Raw genomic sequence first — 17838 nt, 5'->3', positions numbered from 1 at the left:
CAAAATTGACCCCATCAGAATTACCCCATCAAAACTGCCCCCATCAAAACTGCCCCATCATATTGCCACCATCAAAACTGCCCCATCAAAATTGCTCCCATCAGAATTGCCCCATCAAAACTTCCCCCATCAAAACTGCCCCATCATATTGACACCATCAGAATTGCCCCATCAAAACTGCCCCATCATATTGCCCCCATCAGAACTACCCCATCAAAACTGCCCCATCAAAACTGCCCCATCATATTGCCCCCATCAAAACTACCCCATCAAAACTGCCCCATCAAAACCGCCCCCATCAAGACTGCCCCATCATATTGCCTCATCAAAACTGCCCCGTCATATTGCCCCATCATATTCCTCTATTATAAATCAGTACATGGTGTGTCTGTCCCCTCCCCCAGGCTCTGTATGTAATCAGAGCTGAGATGCTCCAGCCACCTCCCCCACCGCCCATTACTGTGTATAAGAAGCTTTGGTAACCATGGCAACAAAAGCGATGCTACGGCCCAGCGATGCCTATTGTCTCCTGGGATTGATGACAACTATCTCCCAGGAGGCATTGCAGAGGGGGGAGGAAATGCTGGGCCGCGGCCGAGGACAGGAAGTGCCGATTACTATACAGTATATAAAAGTGAGTTTAAGGGAAAAATATGCCAATTCTTTATCAGCACACACAGCGGATTTGGAAGGAAATTACTTTAAAATATGGGTGGAGCTCCACTTTAAGGTCCTGTTGTCACGGCCCACTAGCGCATGAAAAGCGCAGCTAAAACACCGCAAAAATGACCAGCTATTTAGGGCTGTTTTATCGGCTCTGCAGTGTGAAAGGGGTCTTACTACACAAGTCACTGTATGGTGATTGGAGATGGAAGTAGTGGTGAATGGCTTGTAGGAAATCTGCTTTTTCACATTTATGAACTTTCTCTTGATATTTGTAATTTTATGAGATAACTTTGTTGCTCTTCATATTTATGTATTTTTGTACATTATATGTTATATAGATTGAAGTATCTGTGAATAGATTGGAGGAGATCTGCCCTTCCTCACATGTATGAAAGTATTTTTGTAGTGAATGGAATTGTTATATCTGATCCCTATTGGTGGAATTATCACATCTAGTATAATATGGAAGACTGCAGCACTAGTATATAACATTCACACAATATAAATGTGACAATATAACAATAAAAGTGAGACTCCTCATCACAAAACTCCCTATAAGTGTTTATATAACAATGGTATGGAGACTATTTCACTGATAACTAATGAAGAGAATTTATAATCAGCAGATATAAAATTAGTGCAGCAATATTAGTACAACATTTTCAAAAAAGCTCCAAATAAAGAACGGTAATAATAAAATCTTCTCCACACCATAAGATCAAATCCTCCACCATGATGTTCTAAGGAAATCCCAAAGTACAATGGTGTCACTTTTAGTCAATGAAGTTTCCACAACATGAGTGAGACTTCTGTGACCTTCAAAGTGAATCCCCACAACTGAATCCAAGACTTAGCAGATGGTTGGAGGTGAAAGCCTAGAGGTCAGTGTGAGTGTGTATGGTCCAATCCCCATACAGGAATAATGAATGGATCACACCGCCTCATCCACTTCTCATGTCACATTTAGTAATTGGGATCCACAAAAAGAGAAATCCTCCAATAGTGTAGATGATCGATCGTGTTTTATAAAGTGATCTCATATTAATGATTCCAGTAAAGAGAAATGAGTTCCATTCATGTAGAGAATAGTTACATTCATTCCTGGGGGAGAAATTCATTTTCTTCTGATAACATTCTTCTCTTCTTCTACAGATTGGAGAATAATCACCTGACAGACAGTTCCTGCCCCCACCTGGCATCTGGAATAAGAAATAACCAGACACTGAGGACACTGATCCTGTCTGGGAACAATCTGGAGGGTCCTCATTTCAGGGATGTGATGGAAGCTCTGACAACAAGCCGGATAGAGGAATTACGGTGAGTATAACAGAACTGACTGAGACAATAATATTCTGGGACAGTTTTATATCTAAACCACATAAATAATATAGAAATATGAAAATGTCATCACTTTCCATCTTTAGACTCCATAAGGCTCCATGCACACTGGGCTTAAAAAATGTCAGTTCCCTTGGCAGAAAAACACTTTCATATAGAGATTTTATTGTACAAAGTTTAGACGAGTTTAGGAGAGTTTTGCATTTTTTCTGCCAGAAAGTTCCAATCAGAAACATGAACCAGAAGTTTTTTTTTCCTGCCTCTAAACATTGAGCTCAAAGTATGTCTTGGAACATGGAGCTGCTTCTACAGGCAGAATACAAAACTCCTATAGTAGCAGCAATGTATCAAGCCAGTGTGCATGGAGCCTAAATATCCAATACTGGACTATTACACTAGATTACCAAAAGTATTGGGACACCTGCCTTTACACACACATGAACTTTAATGGCATCCCAGTCTTAGTCTGTAGGGTTCAATATGGAGTTGGCCCACCCTTTTCAGCTATAACAGCTTAATTTCTTCTGGGAATGTTGTCCACAAGGTTTAGGAGTGTGTCTATGGGAATGTTTGATCATTCTTCCAGAAGCACATTTGTGAGGTCAGGCACTAATGTTGGATGAGAAGGCCTGGCTCACAGGCTCTGCTCTAATTCATCCCAAAGGTGTCCTATCGGGTTGAGATCAGGACTCTGTGCAGGCCAGTCAAGTTCCTCCACCCCAAACTCGCTCATCCATGTTTTTATGGACCTTGCTTTGTGCACTGGTACACAGTCATTTTGGAACAGGAAGGAGCCATCCCCAAACTGTTCCCACAAAGTTGAGAGAATGAAATTGTCCAAAATGTCTTGGTATGCTGATGCCTTAAGAGTTCCCTTCACTGGAATTAAGAGGCCAAATCCAACCCCTGAAAAACACCCCCCACAGCATAATCCCCCCTCCCCCCACACCATAATCCCCCCTCCCCCCACTCCATAATACCCCCCCACACCATAATCGCCCCTTCACCAAATGATTTGCCAGTGCACAAAGCAAGATCCATAAAGACATAGATGAGTGAGTTTGGGGTGGAGGAACTTGACTGGCCTGCACAGAGACCTGACCTCAACCCGATAGAACATCTTTGGTATTATGTAGAGTGGAGACTGCAAGCCAGGCCTTCTAATCCAACATGATCGTTAGTATGGTGCTTTTGACAGCCAATTCCGATTTTTTGTCTGACAAAAGCTGGATGTGAAGGCTATAAAATTTTTATCGTACGTGAACTCAGCATCTGATTTTTGTTTAATCCAAAATAAATTGTAAGAGCAAGACTATGCATGCTAAGAAACGAAAGAATACATACAAAACTATTCAACACATCACGTCACTTCTGAAGTTGTATTCTGTCAGAAGGGAATTTTCATATGGAGAGTAACCTCTTCACTTTCGATATGAGACTAGCATGCCACAAAAAAAGGACGAACGGTCATCCAAAAATCTGATCGTGTGTACGAGGATTAAGACTGAGATGCCATTAAAGTTCATGTGCTTGTAAAGGCAGGCGTCACAATACTTTTGGTAATATAGTGTATGTCTAAACTACATAAACCTAATAATAATGGAGATATATTTCATCTCCTGGTTGTCTTTATATATCACCAATATCAGACAGTTCTCTAAAGCTGGATATAAAAATATAAAACATTTAATATCTGCACTAAAAAACATGAACAACTTTGTGCAAATCGAATGAATGAAAACCAGCCGCCAGCAGGAAGTCTGATATAGAAGTACAAATAGTATAATATAATTCTATGTATAGAGCCCTACACTTAGTGATAAAATGTGTGATGAGACAAATGAGAAATCTGCAATCTACAATGTGTCCGAATACCAACACTTCTAATGTAGATGTGATAACTCCACCAATACTGATCAATAATAAAAATTCACAGCTACTTCAGTCTGTATAACATATAATGTGCAAAAATACAATATCACCCGAGGTATCCAGACAATGGCCACAATCACATTATATAGAAAAGGAAAAGCCTCCATGTCACTGCCTGGACTCCATCATACACGGCTGCAGTCCGGAGCGGTGTGTGCTCTGAGTTCTGTGTATACTCGTGTATATGATGGAAGTGTACAATCTGTGATTCTATATATATTTAAGGATTATGCACTATGGAGGCTTTTTCTTTTCTATATAATGTGATTGCGGCCATTGTCTGGATATGTCGGGTGATATTGGAGATACTACCTGGAGGACTGACATTCCGTGGCACAGTCTGTTCTCATCGGAAGCCGGCTTGAGCGGAGTGGCGCTGCTGGAAGGATATAAACAAGCGTGTCTGGGCCTTGTGGGGACAAACCTTTTGGTAAGTGACCTGTTTGCTCACCGGTGTGGGGGAGGTTGATTGAAGTTGCTGCAAAGAGGTGGAAGTTGATCAGCATTGATTTAATCCATCTGGACGAATCTCTGGTATTTCTGTTAGACCCCTTTCACACTGAGGCAGTTTTCAGACATTTTAGCACTAGAAATAGCACCTGAAAACTGCCTCCCATTTATTTGTATGAGTGCTTTCACACTGGAGCGGTGCACTTGTGGGACATTAGAAAAAGTCCTGCAAGCAGCATCTTTGGGGCGGGTTATGAGCATTATAAATAGAGCTCCCAAAATGCCCCTACCCATTGAAGTGAATGGGCAGCACTTCCAAGCACTTTGAACGCGCCGCAAAACTGGTCTTTTTTCTTTTTTTAAAGCGGTGTTCCGGCCGAATGTATACTTTTTAAATAAAAATAGTCCTATAATACACAAGCTTAATGTATGCTAGTAAAGTTAGTCTGTAAACTAAGGTCCGTTTTGTTAGATTATAGCATTAGTTTGTTATTTTATAAACTTCCAGCAGGCCGTGGCCATCTTAAGTGTGGGCATCTGAAGCCAGACTGTATTTCTTCCTGGATCTCATCCTTGTAGATCTCGCACATGCTCAGTGCAGCACAAGCAGCGTGATAGGTTTCAGGTCAGGTTTCCATAGCTACGGCAGTGTCAGAGGAAATTATTGCCCCTTAGCTATGCAAACCTCTCCTCCCCTCCTCCCTCCAGGAATAAGTAAATAAATTACAATTGCATTATTTCTTGCATTGCCTACCTGCAAATGGCGTAGAGCAAGTAAAGATGAATTTCTATGACATCACATCGTCCTGAGAAAATTGCATCACAACAACCCCCGCAAATCGCATCACATAGCCCCCACAAATCACATCACATAGCCCCCGCAAATCGCATCACAACACCCCCTGCAAATCGCATCATACAGCTCCCCACAAATCACATCACAACACCCCCCGCAAATTGCATCACAACACCCTCACAAATCGCATCACATAGCCCCCCGCAAATCGCATCACAACACCCCCCACAAATGGCTTAACATCGCTCCCTGCAAATTGTATCACAACACCCCCCGAAAAAATTGAATCACATTGCCCCCAGCAAATCACATCATACATCTCCCCTAAATCACATCACAACACCCCCTGAAAATTGCATCACAACACCCCCACAAATCGCATCACATAGCCCCCCACAAATCATATCACAACACCCCCACAAATGGCATCACATCGCTCCCTGCAAATCACATCACAACACCCCCCGCAAATCACATCACATAGCCCCCTGCAAATTGCTTCACAACATCCCCTGCAAATGGCATTACATCACTCCCCGCAATTCGCATCACAACACCCCCCACAAATCGCATCACATTGCCCCCAGCAAAGCGTATCATAACACCCATCACATGCCCCCATCAAAACTGCCCCATCATATTGCCACCATCAAAACTGCCCCATCAAAATTGCCCCCATCAGAATTGAGCCATCAAAACTTCCCCCATCAAAACTGCCCCATCATATTGACACCATCAGAATTGCCCCATAAAAACTGCCCCATCATATTGCCCCCATCAAAACTACCCCATCAAAATTGCCCCATCAAAACTGCCTCCATCAAAACTGCTCCATCATATTGCCACCATCAAAACTGCCCCATTATATTGCCCCATCAAAACTGCCCCATCAGAATTGCCCACATCAAAACTGCCCCATCAGAATTGCCCCACCAAAACTACCCCATTATATTGCCATCATCAAGACTGCCCCATCAAAATTGCCCCCATCAGAATTGCCCCATCAAAACTGCCCCATGATATTGCCACTATCAATACTGCCCCATCAAAATTGCCCCCATCAGAATTGCCCCATCAAAACTGCCCCATCATATTGCCACCATCAGAATTGCCCCATCAAAACTGCCCCATCATATTGCCCCCATCAAAACTGTCCCCATCAAAACTGCCCCATCATATTGCCACCATCAAAATTGCCCCCATCAGAATTGCCCCATCAAAACTGCCCCATCAGAATTGCCCCACCAAAACTACCCCATCATATTGCCATCATCAAGACTGCCCCATCAAAATTGCCCCATCAGAATTGCCCCATCAAAACTGCCCCCATCAAAATTGCCCCATCAGAATTGCCCCATCAAAACTGCCCCATGATATTGCCACCATCAAAACTGCCCCATCAAAATTGCCCCCATCAGAATTTCCCCATCATATTGCCACCATCAGAATTGCCCCATTAAAACTGCCCCATCATATTGCCCCATCAAAACTGCCCCCATCAGAAATACCCCATCAAAACTGTCCCCATCAAAACTGCCCCATCATATTGCCACTATCAAAACTGCCCCATCAAAATTGCCCCATCAGAATTACCCCATCAAAACTGCCCCATGATATTGCCACCATCAAAACTGCCCCATCAAAATTGCCCCCATCAGAATTTCCCCATCATATTGCCACCATCAGAATTGCCCCATTAAAACTGCCCCATCATATTGCCCCATCAAAACTGCCCAAATCAGAAATACCCCATCAAAACTGTCCCCATCAAAACTGCCCCATCATATTGCACTATCAAAACTGCCCCATCAAAATTGCCCCATCAGAATTGCCCCATCAAAACTTCCCCCATCATATTGCCACCATCAGAATTGCCCCATCAGAACTGCCCCATCAAAACTGCCCCATCATATTGCCACCATCAAAACTGCCCCATCAAAATTGCCCTCATCAGAATTGCCCCATCAAAACTTCCCCATCATATAAACCCCATGAGAATTGCCCCCATCAAAACTACCCCATCAAAACTGCTCCATCATATTGCCACCATCAAAACTGCCCCATTATATTACCCCTATCAAAACTGCCCCCATCAGAATTGCCCACATCAAAACTGCCCCATCAGAATCGCCCCACCAAAACTACCCCATCATATTGCCATCATCAAGACTGCCCCATCAAAACTGCCCCATCAAAACTGCCACCATCAAAACTGCCCCATCAAAATTGCTTCCATCAGAACAGCCCCATCAAAACTGCCCCATCATATTGCCACCATCAAAACTGCTCCATCATATTGCCCTCATTAAAACTGCCCCATCAGAATTGCCCCATCAGAATTGCCCCCTTAAAACTGCCCCGTCATATTCCTCTATTATAAATCAGTACATGGTGTGTCTGTCCCCTCCCCCGGGCTCTGTATGTCATCAGAGCTGAGATGCTCCAGCCACCTCCCCCACCGCCCATCACTGTGTATAAGAAGCTTTGGTAACCATGGCAACAAAAGTGATGCTACGGCCCAGCGATGCCTATTGTCTCCTGGGATTGATGACAAATATCTCCCAGGAGGCATTGCAGAGGGGGGAGGAAATGCTGGGCCGCGGCCGAGGACAGGAAGTGCCGACTACTATACAGTATATAAAAGTGAGTTTAAGGGAAAAATATGCCAATTCTTTATCAGCACACACAGCGGATTTGGAGGGAAATTACTTTAAAATATGGGTGGAGCTCCACTTTAAGGTCCCGTTGTCACCGGCCCACTAGGGCATGAAAAGTGCAGCTAAAGCACCGCAAAAATGACCAGCGATTTAGAGCTGTTTTATCGGCTCTGCAGTGTGAAAGGGGTCTTACTACACAAGTCACTGTATGGTGATTGGAGATGGAAGTAGTGGTGAATGGCTTGTAGGAAATCTGCTTTTACACATTTATGAACTTTCTCTTGATATTTGTAATTTTATAAGATAACTTTGTTGCTCTTCATGTTTATGTATTTTTGTACATTATATGTTATATAGATTGAAGTATCTGTGAATAGATTGGAGGAGATCTGCCCTTCCTCACATGTATGAAAGTATTTTTGTAGTGAATGGAATTGTTATATCTGATCCCTATTGGTGGAATTATCACATCTAGTATAATATGAAGACTGCAGCACTAGTATATAACATTCACACAATATAAATGTGACAATATAACAATAAAAGTGAGACTCCTCATCACAAAACTCCCTATAAGTGTATATATAACAATGGTATGGAGACTATTTCACTGATAACTAATGAAGAGAATTTATAATCAGCAGATATAAAATTAGTGCAGCAATATTAGTACAACATTTTCAAAAAAGTTCCAAATAAAGAACGGTAATAATAAAATCTTCTCCACACCATAAGATCAAATTCTCCACCATGATGTTCTAAGGAAATCCCAAAGTACAATGGTGTCACTTTTAGTCAATGAAGTTTCCACAACATGAGTGAGACTTCTGTGACCACCAAAGTGAATCTCCACAACTGAATCCAAGACTTAGCAGAAGGTTGGAGGTGAAAGCCTAGAGGTCAGTGTGAGTGTGTATGGTCCAATCCCCATACAGGAATAATGAATGGATCACACCACCTCATCCACTTCTCATGTCACATTTAGTAATTGGGATCCACAAAAAGAGAAATCCTCCAATAGTGTAGATGATCGATCGTCTTTTATAAAGTGATCTCATATTAATGATTCCAATAAAGAGAAATGAGTTCCATTCATGTAGAGAATAGTTACATTCATTCCTGGGGGAGAAATTCATTTTCTTCTGGTAACATTCTTCTCTTCTTCTACAGATTGATGGGTAATCACCTGACAGACAGTTCCTGCCCCCACCTGGCATCTGGAATAAGAAATAACCAGACACTGAGGGCACTGAACCTGAATGGGAACAATCTGGAGGGTCCTCAATTCAGGGATCTGATGGAAGCTCTGACAACAAGCCGGATAGAGGAATTAGAGTGAGTATAACAGGACTGACTGAGACAATAATATTCTGGGACAGTTTTATATCTAAACCACATAAATAATATAGAAATATGAAAATGTCATCACTTTCCATCTTTAGACTCCATAAGGCTCCATGCACACTGGGCTTAAAAAATGTCAGTTCCCTTGGCAGAAAAACACTTTCATATAGAGATTTTATTGTACAAAGTTTAGACGAGTTTAGGAGAGTTTCGCATTTTTTCTGCCAGAAAGCTCCAATCAGAAACATGAACCAGAAGTTTTTTTTTCCTGCCTCTAAACATTGAGCTCAAAGTATGTCTTGGAACATGGAGCTGCTTCTACAGGCAGAATACAAAACTCCTATAGTAGCAGCAATGTATCAAGCCAGTGTGCATGGAGCCTACATATCCAATACTGGACTATTACACTAAATTACCAAAAGTATTGGGACACCTGCCTTTACACACACATGAACTTTAATGGCATCCCAGTCTTAGTCTGTAGGGTTCAATATGGAGTTGGCCCACCCTTTTCAGCTATAACAGCTTCATTTCTTCTGGGAATGCTGTCCACAAGGTTTAGGAGTGTGTCTATGGGAATGTTTGACCATTCTTCCAGAAGCACATTTGTGAGGTCAGGCACTAATGTTGGATGAGAAGGCCTGGCTCGCAGACTCTGCTCTAATTCATCCCAAAGGCGTCCTATCGGGTTGAGGTCAGGACTCTGTGCAGGCCAGTCAAGTTCCTCCACCCCAAACTCACTCATCCATGTTTTTATGGACCTTGCTTTGAGCACTGGTACACAGTCATTTTGGAACAGGAAGGAGCCATCCCCAAACTGTTCCCACAAAGTTGAGAGAATGAAATTGTCCAAAATGTCTTGGTATGCTGATGCCTTAAGAGTTCCCTTCACTGGAATTAAGAGGCCAAATCCAACCCCTGAAAAACACCCCCCACACCATAATCCCCCCTCCCCCCACACCATAATCCCCCCTCCCCCCACTCCATAATACCCCCCCACACCATAATCGCCCCTCCACCAAATGATTTGCCAGTGCACAAAGCAAGGTCCATAAAGACATAGATGAGTGAGTTTGGGGTGGAGGAACTTGACTGGCCTGCACAGAGACCTGACCTCAACCCGATAGAACATCTTTGGTATTATTTAGAGTAGAGACTGCAAGGCAGGCCTTCTAATCCAACATGATCGTTAGTATGGTGCTTTTGACAGCCAATTCCGATTTTTCGTCCGACAAAAGCTGGATGTGCAGGCTATAAAATTTTTATCGCACATGAACTCAGCATCTGATTTTTGTTTAATCCAAAATAAATTGTGAGAGCAAGACTATGCATGCTAAGAAATGAAAGAATACATACAAAACTATTCAACACATCACGTCACTTCTGAAGTTGTATTCTGTCAGAAGGGAATTTTCATATGGAGAGTAACCTCTTCACTTTCGATATGAGACTAGCATGCCACAAAAAAATGGACAAACGGTCATCCAAAAATCTGATCGTGTGTACGAGGATTAAGACTGAGATGCCATTAAAGTTCATGTGCTTGTAAAGGCAGGCGTCACAATACTTTTGGTAATATAGTGTATGTCTAAACTACATAAACCTAATAATAATAGAGATATATTTCATCTCCTGGTTGTCTTTATATATCACCAATATCAGACAGTTCTCTAAAGATGGATATAAAAATATAAAACATTTAATATCTGCACTAAAAAACATGAACAACTTTGTGCAAATCGAATGAATGAAAACCAGCCGCCAGCAGGAAGTCTGATATAGAAGTACAAATAGTATAATATAATTCTATGTATAGAGCCCTACACTTAGTGATAAAATGTCTGATGAGACAAATGAGAAATCTGCAACCTACAATGTGTCCGAATACCAACACTTCTAATGTAGATGTGATAACTCCACCAATACTGATCAATAATAAAAATTCACAGCTACTTTAGTCTTTATAACATGTAATGTGCAAAAATACAATATCACCCGAGGTGTCCAGACAATGGCCGCAATCACATTACATAGAAAAGAAAAAGCCTCCATGTCACTGCCTGGACTCCATCATACACGGCTGCAGTCCGGAGCGGTGTGTGCTCTGAGTTCTGTGTATACTCGTGTATATGATGGAAGTGTACAATCTGTGATTCTATATATATTTAAGGATTATGCACTATGGAGGCTTTTTCTTTTCTATGTAATGTGATTGTGGCCATTGTCTGGATACCTCAGGTGATATTGGAGATACTACCTGGAGGTCTGACATTCCGTGGCACAGTCTGTTCTCATCGGAAGCCGGCTTGAGCGGAGTGGCGCTGCTGGAAGGATATAAACAAGCGTGTCTGGGCCTTGTGGGGACAAACCTTTTGGTAAGTGACCTGTTTGCTCACCGGTGTGGGGGAGGTTGATTGAAGTTGCTGCAAAGAGGTGGAAGTTGATCAGCATTGATTTAATCCATCTGGATGAATCTCTGGTATTTCTGTTAGACCCCTTTCACACTGAGGCAGTTTTCAGACATTTCAGCGCTAGAAATAGCACCTGAAAACTGCCTCCCATTTATTTGTATGAGTGCTTTCACACTGGGGCGGTGCGCTTGTGGGACATTAGAAAAAGTCCTGCAAGCAGCATCTTTGGGGCGGGTTATGAGCATTATAAATAGCGCTCCCAAAACGCCCCTACCCATTGAAATGAATGGGCAGCACTTCCAAGCACTTTGAACGCGCCACAAAACTGGTCTTTTTTCTATTTTTAAAGCGGTGTTCCGGCCGAATGTATACTTTTTAAATAAAAATAGCCCTATAATACACAAGCTTAATGTATTCTAGTAAAGTTAGTCTGTAAACTAAGGTCCGTTTTGTTAGATTATAGCATTAGTTTGTTATTTTATAAACTTCCAGCAGGCCGTGGCCATCTTAAGTGTGGGCATCTGAAGCCAGACTGTATTTCTTCCTGGATCTCATCCTTGTAGATCTCGCACATGCTCAGTGCAGCACAAGCAGCGTGATAGGTTTCAGGTCAGGTTTCCATAGCTACAGCAGTGTCAGAGGAAGTTACTGCCCCTTAGCTATGCAAACCTCTCCTCCCCTCCTCCCTCCAGGAACCAGGAAATAAATTACAATTGCATTATTTCTTGCATTGCCTACCTGCAAATGGCGTAGAGCAAGTAAAGATGAATTTCTATGACATCACATCGTCCTGAGAAAATTGCATCACAACAACCCCCGCAAATCACATCACAACACCCCCGCAAATCGCATCACAACACCCCCTGCAAACCGCATCACAACACCCCCGCAAATCGCATCACATAGCCCCCACAAATCGCATCACAACACCCCCGCAAATCGCATCACATAGCCCCCGCAAATCGCATCATACAGCTCCCCACAAATCACATCACAACACCCCCCGAAAATTGCATCACAACACCCCCACAAATCGCATCACATAGCCCCCACAAATCGCATCACAACACCCCCGCAAATCGCATCACATAGCCCCCGCAAATCGCATCATACAGCTCCCCACAAATCACATCACAACACCCCCCGAAAATTGCATCACAACACCCCCACAAATCGCATCACATAGCCCCCCACAAATCTTATCACAACACCCCCACAAATGGCATCACATCGCTCCCTGCAAATCACATCACAACACCCCCCGCAAATCGCATCACATGGCCCCCTGCAAATTGCTTCACGACATCCCCCGCAAATGGCATTACATCACTCCCCGCAATTCGCATCACAACACCCCCCACAAATCGCATCACATTGCCCCCAGCAAAGCGTATCATAACACCCATCACATGCCCCCATCAAAACTGCCCCATCATATTGCCACCATCAAAACTGCCTCATCAAAATTGCCCCCATCAGAATTGCCCCATCAAAACTGCCCCCATCAAAACTGCCCCCATCAAAACTGCCCCCATCAAAACTGCCCCATCATATTGCCACCATCAAAACTGCCCCATCAAAATTGCCCCATCAGAATTGCCCCATCAAAACTTCCCCCATCATATTGACACCATCAGAATTGCCCCATCAAAACTGCCCCATCATATTGCCCCATCAAAACTGCCCTATCAAAATTGCCCCATCAGAATTGCCCCATCAAAACTTCCCCCATCATATTGACACCATCAGAATTGCCCCATCAAAACTGCCCCATCATATTGCCCCATCAAAACAGCCCCATCAAAATTGCCCCATCAGAATTGCCCCATCAAAACTTCCCCCATCATATTGCCACCATCAGAATGTCCCCATCAAAACTGCCCCATCATATTGCCACCATCAAAATTGCCCCCATCAGAATTGCCCCATCAAAACTTCCCCCATCAAAACTGCCCCCATCAAAACTGCCCCATCATATTGACACTATCAGAATTGCCCCATAAAAACTGCCCCATCATATTGCCCCATCAAAACTACCCCATCACAATTGCCACATCAAAACTGCCTCCATCAAAACTGCTCCATCATATTGCCACCATCAAAACTGCCCCATTATATTGCCCCATCAAAACTGCCCCCATCAGAATTGCCCACATCAAAACTGCCCCATCAGAATTGCCCCACCAAAACTACCCCATCATATTGCCATCATCAAGACTGCCCCATCAAAATTGCCCCCATCAGAATTGCCCCATCAAACTTGCCCCATGATATTGCCACTATCAAAATTGCCCCCATCAGAATTGCCCCATCAAAACTTCCCCCATCAAAACTGCCCCCATCAAAACTGCCCCATCATATTGACACTATCAGAATTGCCCCATAAAAACTGCCCCATCATATTGCCCCATCAAAACTACCCCATCACAATTGCCACATCAAAACTGCCTCCATCAAAACTGCTCCATCATATTGCCACCATCAAAACTGCCCCATTATATTGCCCCATCAAAACTGCCCCCATCAGAATTGCCCACATCAAAACTGCCCCATCAGAATTGCCCCACCAAAACTACCCCATCATATTGCCATCATCAAGACTGCCCCATCAAAACTGCCCCATCAGAATTGCCCCACCAAAACTACCCCATCATATTGCCATCATCAAAACTGCCCCATCAATATTGCCCCAATCAGAATTGCCCCATCAAAACTGCCCCATCATATTGCCACCATCAAAACTGTCCCCATCAAAACTGCCCCATCATATTGCCACCATCAGAATTGCCCCATCAAAACTGCCCCATCATATTGCCACCATCAAAACTGCCCCATCAAAATTGGCCCCATCAGAATTGCCCCATCAAAACTGCCCCATCAGAATTGCCCCACCAAAACTACCCCATCATATTGCCATCATCAAGACTGCCCCATCAAAATTGCCCCCCATCAGAATTGCCCCATAAAAACTGCCCCATCAAAACTGCCCCCATCAAAATTGCCCCCATTAGAATTGCCCTATCAAAACTTCCGCATGATATTGCCACCATCAAAACTGCCCCATCAAAATTGCCCCCATCAGAATTGCCCCATCAAAACTGCCCCATCATATTGCCACCATCAGAATTGCCCCATCAAAACTGCCTCATCATATTGCCACTATCAAAACTGCCCCATCAAAATTGCCCCATCAGAACTGCCACATCAAAACTGCCCCATCATATTAACACCATCAGAATTGCCCCCATCAAAACTACCCCATCAAAATTGCCCCATCAAAGCTGCCACCATCAAAACTGCCCCATCAGAATCACCCCACCAAAACTACCCCATCATATTGCCATCATCAAGACTGCCCCATCAAAACTGCCCCATCATATTGCCACTATCAAAACTGCCCCATCAAAACTTCCCCCATCATATTGCCACCATCAGAATTGCCCCATCAAAACTGCCCCCATCAAAACTGCCCCATCATATTGCCACCATCAGAATTGCCCCATCAAAACTGCCCCATCATATTGCCACTATCAAAACTGCCCCATCAAAATTGCCCCATCAAAACTTCCCCCATCATATTGCCACCATCAGAATTGCCCCATCAAAACTGCCCCCATCAAAACTGCCCCATCATATTGCCACCATCAGAATTGCCCCATCAAAACTGCCCCATCATATTGCCACCATCAAAACAGCCCCATCAAAATTGCCCAATAAAAAACTGCCCCATCATATTGCCACCATCAAAACTGCCCCATCAAAATTGCTTCCATCAGAACTGCCCCATCAAAACTGCCTCATCAGAATTGCCCCATCAGAATTGCCCCCTTAAAACTGCCCCATCATATTCCTCTATTATAAATCAGTACATGGTGTGTCTGTCCCCTCCCCCGGGCTCTGTATGTAATCAGAGCTGAGATGCTCCAGCCGCCTCCCCCACCGCCCATCACTGTGTATGAGAAGCTTTGGTAACCATGGCAACAAAAGCGATGCTACGGCCCAGCGATGCTTATTGTCTCCTGGGATTGATGACAAACATCTCCCAGGAGGCATTGCAGAGAGGGGAGGAAATGCTGGGCCGCGGCCGAGGACAGGAAGTGCCGACTACTATACAGTATATAACAGTGAGTTTAAGGGGAAAATATGCCAATTCTTTATCAGCACACACAGCGGATTTGGAGGGAAATTACTTTAAAATATGGGTGGAGCTCCACTTTAAGGTCCCGTTGTCACCGGCCCACTAGCGCACGAAAAGCGCCGCTAAAGCACCGCAAAAATGACCAGCGATTTAGGGCTGTTTTATCGGCTCTGCAGTGTGAAAGGGGTCTTACTACACAAGTCACTGTATGGTGATTGGAGATGGAAGTAGTGGTGAATGGCTTGTAGGAAATCTGCTTTTTCACATTTATGAACTTTCTCTTGATATTTGTAATTTTATGAGATAACTTTGTTGCTCTTCATGTTTATGTATTTTTGTACATTATATGTTATATAGATTGAAGTATCTGTGAATAGATTGGAGGAGATCTGCCCTTCCTCTCATGTATGAAAGTATTTTTGTAGTGAATGGAATTGTTATATCTGATCCCTATTGGTGGAATTATCACATCTAGTATAATATGGAAGACTGCAGCACTAGTATATAACATTCACACAATATAAATGTGACAATGTAACAATAAAAGTGAGACTCCTCATCACAAAACTCCCTATAAGTGTATATATAACAATGGTATGGAGACTATTTCACTGATAACTAATGAAGAGAATTTATAATCAGCAGATATAAAATTAGTGCAGCAATATTAGTACAACATTTTCAAAAAAGTTCCAGATAAAGAACGGTAATAATAAAATCTTCTCCACACCATAAGATCAAATCCTCCACCATGATGTTCTAAGGAAATCCCAAAGTACAATGGTGTCACTTTTAGTCAATGAAGTTTCCACAACATGAGTGAGACTTCTGTGACCATCAAAGTGAATCTCCACAACTGAATCCAAGACTTAGCAGAAGGTTGGAGGTGAAAGCCTAGAGGTCAGTGTGAGTGTGTATGCTCCAATCCCCATACAGGAATAATGAATGGATCACACCACCTCATCCACTTCTCATGTCACATTTAGTAATTGGGATCCACAAAAAGAGAAATCCTCCAATAGTGTAGATGATCGATCGTCTTTTATAAAGTGATCTCATATTAATGATTCCAATAAAGAGAAATGAGTTCCATTCATGTAGAGAATAGTTACATTCATTCCTGGGGGAGAAATTCATTTTCTTCTGGTAACATTCTTCTCTTCTTCTACAGATTGTGGAATAATCACCTGACAGACAGTTCCTGCCCCCACCTGGCATCTGGAATAAGAAATAACCAGACACTGAGGACACTGGACCTGTCTGGGAACAATCTGGAGGGTCCTCAATTCAGGGATCTGATGGAAGCTCTGACAACAAGCCGGATAGAGGAATTACAGTGAGTATAACAGGACTGACTGAGACAATAATATTCTGGGACAGTTTTATATCTAAACCACATAAATAATATAGAAATATGAAAATGTCATCACTTTCCATCTTTAGACTCCATAAGGCTCCATGCACACTGGGCTTAAAAAATGTCAGTTCCCTTGGCAGAAAAACACTTTCATATGGAGATTTTATTGTACAAAGTTTAGACGAGTTTAGGAGAGTTTTGCATTTTTTCTGCCAGAAAGCTCCAATCAGAAACATGAACCAGAAGTTTTTTTTTCCTGCCTCTAAACATTGAGCTCAAAGTATGTCTTGGAACATGGAGCTGCTTCTACAGGCAGAATACAAAACTCCTATAGTAGCAGCAATGTATCAAGCCAGTGTGCATGGAGCCTAAATATCCAATACTGGACTGTTACACTAGATTACCAAAAGTATTGGGACACCTGCCTATACACACACATGAACTTTAATGGCATCCCAGTCTTAGTCTGTAGGGTTCAATATGGAGTTGGCCCACCCTTTTCAGCTATAACAGCTTAATTTCTTCTGGGAATGTTGTCCACAAGGTTTAGGAGTGTGTCTATGGGAATGTTTGACCATTCTTCCAGAAGCACATTTGTGAGGTCAGGCACTAATGTTGGATGAGAAGGCCTGGCTCGCAGACTCTGCTCTAATTCATCCCAAAGGCATCCTATCGGGTTGAGGTCAGGACTCTGTGCAGGCCAGTCAAGTTCCTCCACCCCAAACTCGCTCATCCATGTTTTTATGGAC

At 43.1% G+C, this 17838-nt stretch overlaps 1 protein-coding gene across 1 annotated transcript in view; it reads left to right on the top strand.

The window, feature by feature from the left end:
- Positions 1 to 17072, top strand: part of LOC141116655 (NACHT, LRR and PYD domains-containing protein 12-like) — a 423319-nt gene extending 406247 nt beyond the window's left edge. Inside the window, exons 7-9 of the mRNA XM_073609048.1 lie at positions 1819 to 1983; positions 9010 to 9174; positions 16904 to 17072. Of these exons, the coding sequence (XP_073465149.1) occupies positions 1819 to 1983; positions 9010 to 9174; positions 16904 to 17072 (499 nt within the window). The remainder of the gene's footprint in view (positions 1 to 1818; positions 1984 to 9009; positions 9175 to 16903) is intronic.
- The last annotated feature ends 766 nt before the right edge of the window (positions 17073 to 17838 follow it).

Source organism: Aquarana catesbeiana, linkage group LG13 (assembly GCF_042186555.1).
Source record: "Aquarana catesbeiana isolate 2022-GZ linkage group LG13, ASM4218655v1, whole genome shotgun sequence".
In the NCBI taxonomy this organism is placed as follows: domain Eukaryota; kingdom Metazoa; phylum Chordata; class Amphibia; order Anura; family Ranidae; genus Aquarana; species Aquarana catesbeiana.
This window is presented reverse-complemented; position numbering and strand designations above follow the sequence as displayed.